Source organism: Arachis ipaensis, chromosome B1 (genome assembly GCF_059453495.1).
Source record: "Arachis ipaensis isolate K30076 ecotype BB chromosome B1, ASM5945349v1, whole genome shotgun sequence".
Lineage (NCBI taxonomy): Eukaryota > Viridiplantae > Streptophyta > Magnoliopsida > Fabales > Fabaceae > Arachis > Arachis ipaensis.
The window spans coordinates 142,651,933-142,662,149 of NC_142436.1; the positions used below are offsets into that span (position 1 = coordinate 142,651,933).

Consider the following 10,217-nt stretch of genomic DNA (forward strand, 5'->3'; position numbering starts at 1 on the left):
TATGTTGATGGCCCAATAATAATTCAATCATGATGAGTAGTAGTGACTAGTGAGTGTGTCACATCTTATAAGATTTATTCCACAACACAGGATATAAGTGTACGAATATGATTCACTTTTTGGTCCTTTTAGAAGTTAAGCTCAAGCAGCTCGGAACTTCAGTTGTACCGTACGATGCGAGTTTGCAGCTTCAAGTAGGATCAACATACACACCACCTGGCTGGCCTGCCATTTCTTTAAGATATTTGATTTGATGTCATTAATTATATATTAGTATATTTCACCTAAATAAATATCATTAATGCAAAGTTTGTACTAATATTTTTAATTTCTTAAAAACAAGCTAAGATTTGTAAGAAAGGAATAACTTTTTTTGATAGACTTTTTGACATAATATTCTGTCATCCCTACATAATATGATTATTAGTATATCTTTCTCTTTAATTACCACTTCTCTCTTATATGAAATTTATATAAGCTTTCTTTTTTGTTTTTATTTTTGTCTAATGTTAATTTCTTTTTTAATTTAGAATCAACACGCAATGAATTCTAGCTTTTTTTTAATAAGTTTTAAATATTCTTAGTCTATGTATGTTTTCTCTGGAATAATTATTATGAAATGGATGGAATAGAACCGACATAAAATAGATTTATAAGTAAGAAAAAAATCCCAAAAAAGTCATAGACTTGTAAATCTCTAAAAAAAAGATGAATCATGTTTAGTATTATACTTTTTAAGGGCTAAAAACTCGAATTTCAATTTGTTGAGAATTTATTTAATACTTTTTTTTCCCATAAACTTATAAATTTATCACTAAATTTTGATAGAAGTTACTTAATACTTTATTTTATTTAAAAGATTATAATTCCATCTTAAAATTTCTCAACTTATTATCCTATCCTCATATATACCCTTTTCTTTTTCAAAATATCTGATACTTAAGAGCTAACTAATGTGCCGAAAAACTTGTCCATGCATGTACCGATTGGAAAAAAAGCCAGCTGTATACTACACTAAAAAAAATAAGACCAATACATTCATCACAAAAAATAAAAATAGGAAAAAAAGAAAAGAAAAAGCGATCTAACTAATTTAACACTTTAAAGAAAAAAAAAAGGCTCTCATCATGGCTCCTTACATTTTTCTTCATCCATTTACCGGTACAACTTTCAGTTTACTTACGGAGGAGAATAATAAAAAGAAGGGAGGATGGAAAAAAAAAAACATTTTTGTCATTTTTTTTTTGCTTATTATTACTATTATAATTATATATATATGGTGGGCCATAGAAGGTGAGTGTATAAATAGAGGAAGGTGAGGGTGCATATGCTGCCATAGCCGGTTAGCCCCATTTCAGAAACTAAACTCCAGTTAGCTACTCACAACTCTCATCAATCACCTTCTACTCAAACCAATTTTTTTTTAAATCCCTTCTGATCAAGCTATCTCGATTATCCATATAATAACACCATACTCTTAATTTTCCTCGAACAACATACATACATATAGCTACTCCTACTATAGCAGCAGCTATCCATAATTAATTAGAGGTGCGTACTCATAGCTTTATGGTTCTGTAAAAAATTGTTGTTTAAGAGAGTTTCTATATTTATAATAGTAATTTAATTACATGGATAAATAAAAACATAGATTCCCCTGCTTTGGAAACGAAAAGGGGGGCATGCATAAAACTAAAAGTGTTTATTAATAATAATGCATATGGCATTGCTTGGGTAGCTAGCTAGATTCTCCCCCAGCTTTGTATTTTGATTAGATTAATAGAGATATGAGCTGTGTTGGTAGCGCAATTGGTAGCAGAGTTTTAATAAATAAATGTTTGGTCAACTTGGCAGGTTCGGTTAGTTTTAAAGAAGAAACAAGAAAGGATATGATGATGATGATGATGAGTGTTAATAACTCGGTGTCATGTGGATGCAAGCCCCTACTCATGACCATGGAGTCCCTCTTCCACCACCGCATCACCACGAAGGAGAAGGTTGTGGTGGTCATTGGCGCCACCGGCACCGGCAAGTCCAAGCTAGCCATTGACATAGCCACTCACTTCAAACCGGCGGAGATTGTCAACTCCGACAAAATTCAAGTGTTCAAAGGCCTCGACATCACCACTAACAAGGTGACAGAGGAAGAGTCTCGTGGGGTCCCACACCACCTTCTTGGTTTCGTGGACGATGACGACTTCACAGCCACACAATTCTCTCACGAAGCAACCAGAGCCGTTGATTCAATCGTTCAGAGAAACGCTCTTCCCATCATTGCCGGTGGTTCTAACTCCTTCATTGACCACTTGGTCAACCACCATGACCACTTTCGTTTAAGGTACGACTGCTGCTTCCTCTGGGTCGACGTTTCTCTTCCCGTCCTCCATTCCTCTTTGGAACGCCGCGTTGACAAAATGATTCAGGCCGGTCAAGTCAACGAAGTTCGCGATTTCTTTGACCCTTCCGGAGACTACTCCAGAGGGATTCGGAGGGCCATTGGAGTCCCTGAGTTTCACCAATTTCTTAAAGCCGAGTCCATGGAAGCAGACCAGGAAACCAAGAACAGGCTTCTAGAAGACGCCATTGCCACCATCAAGCTCAACAACTGCAAGCTCGCCAACCGCCAGCTACACAAGATTCAGCGCCTCCACGCCGTGTGGAAGAGAAGCATGCACCGCCTCGACGCCACTCAGGCTTTTCTTAACACACAAGAAGCCGCTTGGGAGGATCACGTCGTGGCTAAAGCTAGAAGGATCGTGCAGAGGTTCTTGTACGACGAAACTCATCAACATGTTGTTCCGCCGCTTGTGTCCTCTCCAGCTTCGCCGCCAGCAGCCGCCATGGCCGCGGTAACACATTAGAACTAGCTAGGGACACACAATTAATATCAATCTACTAGTATAGAAAAAATGTCACCACTACTGACATACCATTTTTTTTCTTTTCTTTTTCCGGTGTCCCTTTTTTAGGTCATGTCATTGGTAGTAAAAGCCATATACTTACTATATATTTTAAGGAAAAAATACAATATTTTGTTAAATTAACTACTTCACAGCAGCTTATAATATATTCAAGTGGAATACTTAATTAATTAAGTAGTGGAGCTGAGCATATATCGCCTAGTTTTTTGGCCAAGTTATAACATTGTCGTGTAATAATGTATAACACTATAACTGTTGCAAACTCGAACCGGTAAAGTGTTGGATGAATTTCGTACATAGGAGACATGTTTTCTTCTTCTTTTTTTTTTTTAATAGTGATAAGTACCCACTTAAGGCATCAATTGACAAACACTTTGATTTAATTTAATTTAATGACAATATATTATTATTTTAATAATGAGAAAGATTCTAGTTGAATAATAATTACTGCTAATTGGGTATTGATGAATTAATTGAAGCAGGAGGAGGCAGGGATAAATATAAGCTAAGGGCGTTAATTAACTACATTTGGCGGCCGGAGAGGCTGAGAATAAGCTACGATACTAAGTATATGTCCACCACCGTTGATAGTATTCTCTCGCTATCCTTAATTTACTTCTTGTTTAACTGATTATATATATATAGAATGTTCTTCATTCTTTGTAATTGCGCCCACCACTTAATTAAAAGACATACATACTGAGATAGATAATAGGCCACATCTTCATAGCTTATTATCACTTTGTATATATATTATTATTCTTTGAGTACGATCAAGCTGGCTCTTCGTGGGATCGAACCCATGTTTAATTTAATCCTAGATGAACTGTGATGAGTCAATTAGTAATAGCAAGAACCAAAGAGCGACATTGTGGTCTTGTTACTTGTTTATATGTTATTTTTTTTTTTGTGACTAAATAGAAAATAAAGAAGGAAAAAAATAGAGACAAAACCAAATTAATTGGCTAGGTTCATATCTAAATCTATTAGATGTTGAAGTTCAATTCATGGTTGGCTCCAATTCGAGTGAATGTCCGTGCTAGAAGCAGCTGCTTTAGCCATACAATCTGCAACACTTTGCATTTCTCTGAATGAAAAGAATAGAGACTCTCCAATTTCAATTCATAACCTCCTGTATATGCTTTGCCAAATTCCATTCCGAAATATCCTTACCAAGTATTCTTTGGTTTACCAAAAAAAGAGCTTCTAAACAGTCTGTTTCACAAATAACTTTACGAAATCCACTCTCCCAAGCAAGAAGTAAACCTCTCCAAATTGCATATAATTCAACAAAAAGAACACTGCACACTTCGACTTTTCCAGTACAACCTTTCAACCAACATCCATCAGGATTGCGAATGATACAACCAAAACCAGCATAGCCAAAAGGAGCAAAATAACTAGCATCACAATTCAATTTAACAGAATGAACTGGAGGTGGAACCCAATGCAAACAAAGCGAAGGAGGAGACAAAGATTGATGCATAGCAAAAATAGTGTGAAACTCCCTTACTGAACTACGAATTAAACTCACCACTTTACTAGCACTCTAAGAATAATCTATATTAAATAAGTCATAATTTCTGCTTCTCCAAATCCACTAGATGATCGAAAAGAAAAGAAAAACTTATCCACTCCTTGCACCTCTGTAGAGCCAATCACGTAAATCCGAGTTATCTGAATACAGGCCTAAAAGGTTCCAGACCTCCTTGGCACTAGGGCACTCCCGAAGACAATGAAGAATGGATTTAGAACCATTCTGACACCGATGACAGGTGCTAGATAAAGCTAAGCCACGACCCAAACGAAACTTTGCCGTAGGAATAGCATTATGAAGATTGAGCCAAATCAAGAACTTGTACTTCTCAGGAATATGCAGTCGCCATACCCACAACCAATTATCATGCCCATTCCAGTCAAACTTTCTTTTGGCTAGCCAACTGTACCCACGCCTAGCTAAGTAGAGTCTAGAAGATACTACACCCCACGACCAACCCGAACTCTCTCCAGCATTTAAATCCGGATTATAAGCATTCAAACGCTGTTTGACATCTTCTGGAATTATAGAGAAAATATCATGGAGATTCCATTGACCATCTTTCCAAACGTCTCTAATAGTTAAATCAGAGTCAGATATATGTACAAAAGGGACATCTTGAGCAATTGGGACCTCAATACTCCAATTGTCAAACCAAAAAGATTGATCAAGTGACCCAACGCACCAAGAGAAGGCATCCTTAAGAGCACCAAAAGCCTTTGAGATACTCTTCTAAACATGAGAAGCGTTGCAAGGGACAAGGCCATCTAAAACTCCCTCATTCCTCAGATACTTCGCCTTCAATAGAGCAACCCAAGGCTTGTCCTGACAATGAAAAAGTTGCCAAACCAATTTACCAAGTAAAGATATATTAACACATGTAGGATCTCTAACATCCAGGCCACCAAATTTCTTTGGAGTGATCACGGTCCTCCAATTAACAAGAGAAAGATCTCTACCATCAACTTGACCCTTCCAAAGGAACTGTCTCATCATCGAAGACAATTTATCGCAAACCCAATTTGGAAAAAAAGATATCTGCATATGATAGACAGGAATGGATGATGCAACAGAATTGATCAGGCAAAGTCTCCCTGCTTTATTTAGAAGCCTTCCTTTCCAGTTAGCTAATCTTCCCCTCACCTTTTCAATCACCAAATGAAAAGAAGCCTTACTGGTACGGAAATGATTAAGGTTAACTCCAAGATATCTTCCTAAGTCCAAAGCAAAATGTATTAAAGAAACACTAGTAAAAATATCTCTTCTACGAGCAGTCACAGTTTTAGAACAAAAAGCTTTAGACTTTTCAATATTCACTTTCATGCCAGATGCCTTGTAAAAAATGTTAAGAGAATGCATGACCATTTGGACCTGACTCTTTGTAGCCTGACAGAAAAGTAAGAGATCATCTGCAAACATCAAATGAGAAAATTTTCGGCCACCCCTAGTGACAGAAACTGGTTTCCACACACCTTCGACCACCTTATGAGATATATAGCAAGCAAGTCTTTCCATACAAAGCACAAATAAGTAAAGAGACATTGGATCGCCCTGTCTATGCCTCCTTCTAGGAGCAAAACTATCCAATCTATTCCCATTCCACATAATAGAAAGAGATGATGCACGGACACAATTTATAATCAAATTAACAGTGATGATAGGAAAACCAAAAGCAATGAGAGTACTCTCCAAAAACCTCCAATCCACCCTATCATAAGCTTTTTCAAGATCAATTTTAAAAGCAAGAGTACCTTTCTTGGATTTTGTGTGCTTCATGAAATTCAGAATTTCTTGAGCCACAATAATATTATCAGGAGCACCACGACCTAGAATAAAACCTCCTTGTAAAGGACTAACAATATCTGGAAGAAAAGGCTGAAGTCGATTAGTCAATACTTTGGTGATAATTTTATAAACAACATTATACAGGCTAATAGGCATGAAATCCTTCATAAAGGTATGGTTATCAATTTTAAGAATTAGCACAATCAGAGTTTCCATGATGCTAGGATTTAAGTACTCTCCCAAAAAAGTGCTCCGGACAATATTCCAAATCTCAGTGCCTACTATCTCCCAATATTCTTTAAAAAAAATAAGCTTGAAAGCCATCTAGACCAGGAGCCTTAAAAGGGCTCATACTGAATACTGCTGACTTGATTTCCGCAAAAGAGACAGGGTCAATTAACCTAGCACAAGCCTCGGTGCTTAGAGTGGGCATCGGAACATCCCCTAAACAATCAACCTCAACCTCTTCCGTTGTACCAAAGAGATTCTTGTAAAAAGAGAGGGCTTCTTCCTAGAGAATATCTGGATCAGTAGACCAAGACCTATCTCTAACATATAATCCATGTACTCTATTATGGTTTCTATGCACCAAAGTCTGAAGATGAAAGAATTTAGTGTTTCTATCCCCATACTTGACCCACTGCTCTCTACATTTCTGGTACCAAAAAAGTTTCTCTTGCAATAAAAGCCTATTGTAATCTTTCCTCAGTTCAGCTTCTTTAATTCTCAGAGATAACACATCGGTAACCTCCAAATGCCGTTGAATCTAATCAATCTGATATTCCAGCTTACTTTTTCGCACAAAAATATTTTCAAAAATTTTTGAGTTAAAGTTCAAAAAAGCTTGTTGAACCATCTTAAGCCTGTTTATATGTTATTTATATACACTATTCTTTTGTACATCAAACCAATTTATCTTTAAATGAGAATAATATTTATATTGTTTTTTATACACTTTTTTATGGTACATATTTTTGTGTTGTTTGACATTTCGAAGAATAACTCGTCTATTAGATATATAATAATCATTTATGTTATCTCTTCTTATATATCAGCTTAATAAGTTTTTGGAAATAGTTGTATTACGATATGGTATTATATTTTATGTCCGAAATATTTAGAATTCGATTCTTGGTAAATTAAAAAAATAGCTTAAGACAAATAAAAAGAAGAAAAAAAGCCAAAGAAGGTGATGAAAAGATGATGATAAAGAAAATGGAACGTTAACATAGAAGAATTGAGAAAGTTGAGAATCAATGTTGCATAATTGTATTGCATAAAGAAACAAAATTCTATTATTGATTGTATCGGTCACAGAGTAGTAGACTTTTGTTAACACCTAACTAACTACCACACTAAATATAGAAAGTAAAACTACTTTATAACAGAATTTGTTATCCTAACAGATTCTCAATCTTCTTTCATTCTATTATTCCCCCACAAGTTGAAGGATACTCTTGAGGTGATTTTGAGCTTGCTTTAAACTTTTCAAATGTTGCTAATGACAATAAATTGGTATATATATCAACAATTTGATCTACTCCTTGTAACATAGTATAGCTACATACTTTGTATTGTCCAATAAAACTGAAATGCAGCAAAATAGCAATCTGTTAGAGTTTATTTTGTATAGCTGTAGAGTTTGTTTTGTATAGTTGGCAGGTTGGTTGGTTTGTTAGATTTAAATTCTACACCACTAGTTAGTTATTTAATTTCTCATTTTGTAATAATAACTAATTATTGTTACGAAAAAACCATAATTTGTAACAAGAGTAAAGTATCATTTTTATCCCCAACGTTTGGGGTAAGTCCTATTTGTGTCCCTAACATTTAAATCGTCCTATTTGTATCCTTAACATTTATAAGAATGATTCAATATTATCCTACTATCAATTATACTAACAAATCAGATTATATTTTTCAATTATTCTCACTTGGATATATTCATTCTCAATTAGGTCTCACTTGGATGTCTTCGATTTTAATATTATGCCCACTATTTGTGTTTAGATTCAATTATGTCCCTAGAAAAGTAAATTCTGTAAATATTGTAGGAATTAGTTTCAATATTTGATGAGCTATTTTTCGGAGTAGATCATCGATTCTATCCCAGACATTTGTATTCTAACTTCAAGAAAAGATTTTTAAAACTCAAAATAAAGCGCTCATGATGTGTAATTGATGGCAGGATAACATTGAATCACTTTTACAAACGTTAGGGATACAAATAGGATGATTTAAACGTTAGGGACACAAATAGGATTTACCCCAAACGTTGGGGGACAAAAACGATACTTTACTCTTTGTAACAATTTTAAATTTGATACAAATTTTTTGTTACAAATGCTCTATTTTCTTGTAGTGTTACCAGTGGTCGCACGACATGTGGAGAGAACTGAGATCAAAGAATAAGGTGAAGTTCTTTGATGGATCGATTCCGAAATCGACCGAAGGCGATCCTACTTTCGAAGCATGGGATATGTGCAATAATTTTCTTCTCTCTTGGATTAACCTCTCTCTCAGTCCTGAGATCGCTAAAAGCGTGATGTAGATTAGTTCAGCTCCAGATTTATGGAACGATTTGAAGCATTGTTATTTGCATGGAGATGTTTTTCGAGTAGGTGGGTTGAAAGAGGAATTCTATGCGCTCAAACAAGGTACTCTCTCTATCACCTCTTATTTTACAATGCTGAAGGCTATTTGGGAAGAATTAGAAAATTTACATGCCATCCCTAATTATGTTGCTTGTGTGAGTGGTTGCTCTTGTGGATTAAAAATCGTTCGAGATCATGCATCTGAAGAATATGTTGTTAAATTTTTGAGTGGTTTGAATGAACAATATTCCACTGTTAAATCACAAATTATGCTTATGACGCCATTGCCTAAAAGCAACACTGTGCTAGTTATGCTAACTCAATAGGAACGACAGTTGAATTGTGAGTTGTCTGATAGCAAAATTGTGACTAATTCTTTGGAAGTGCAAGCCTCAGCTGGAAGTGGTTCATTCCCAACGAGAGGCAGAGGCCGTGGGAGAAGTATAGGTAGCGGAGGCACTCAGAAATCCTATAGTCAAGGATACACTTCTAAGCTTTGTAGCTAGTGTAATCGAATTGGTCATTTAGCAGAAAATTGCTACAAGAAAAATGGCTTTCCTGCTCACTTAAAACAGCGAGTAGCTAATCAAATCAGCACTGAAGGGACAGTTGAGAATTCTAGTGCTGAGATCACTAATTCTGGCTCAGATGAAAAGAGTAATGATACAGTACTTGTGTTAACTCCAGATCAGAAAAAAACTTTACTGGCCCTCCTCCAACAACCATTCATGCCAACTTCCCATAGTGTTAACCACATCACTTCTTCAGCCACCCTCACTCAGCCAAAAGGTAGGCATTTCTTGAGTATGTCATCAAATTTTAATAAAACCTCTTGGATACTTGACAGTGGAGCCACTAATCATGCATCTTACATTCAAGAGTCTTTTAAAACTTTCTTTTACATGAAGCCGGTCTTAGTAAATCTACCTGATGGCTCCACCACCACTACAAATATTTGTGGCACTGTACAACTTTCGAACCATTTGATCCTTACTAATGTCCTATTATACCTCACTTTAAATACAATTTGATTTCAGTTTCTAAACTCACAAAGTCATTGTATTGTGAATTAAAATTCATTGATTCTTCTTGTGAGATACAGGTACTCCCATCATTGAAGATGATTGGGCAAGCTAAAGTCATTGGTGATCTCAATGTGATGAATTCTCAACCCTGGAAGCTAACTACACCAGCAGTTCATACACCCTTAATAAATTTGACAGTGCAGCAGAATTTAGGAGCCTTATGGCATGCTAGACTAGGTCATCTACCATATAGCAGAATGTCCATAATGAAAAAATACATTTCCATTCATCGAGTGCATCTCATCATCTCATGTTTGTGATTCTTGTCACTTTGCTAGACAAAAGAAATTGTCAT

The 10,217-nt window shown here is 35.7% G+C and overlaps 1 protein-coding gene across 1 annotated transcript; it reads left to right on the forward strand.

The window, feature by feature from the left end:
* The first annotated feature begins 1,332 nt into the window (after positions 1–1,332).
* LOC107619893 (adenylate isopentenyltransferase 5, chloroplastic) lies at positions 1,333–3,044 on the forward strand. The gene is made up of 2 exons (XM_088499800.1): positions 1,333–1,551; positions 1,855–3,044. The coding sequence occupies exon 2, from the start codon at positions 1,890–1,892 to the stop codon at positions 2,859–2,861; it is 972 nt and encodes a 323-aa protein (XP_088355926.1). The 5' UTR covers positions 1,333–1,551; positions 1,855–1,889; the 3' UTR covers positions 2,862–3,044.
* Positions 3,045–10,217: the final 7,173 nt, after the last annotated feature.

Excerpts from the sequence above, each read along its gene's own strand:
- LOC107619893 (XM_088499800.1), top strand. The coding sequence starts at position 1,890 with ATGATGATGATGATGATGAGTGTTAATAACTCGGTGTCATGTGGATGC.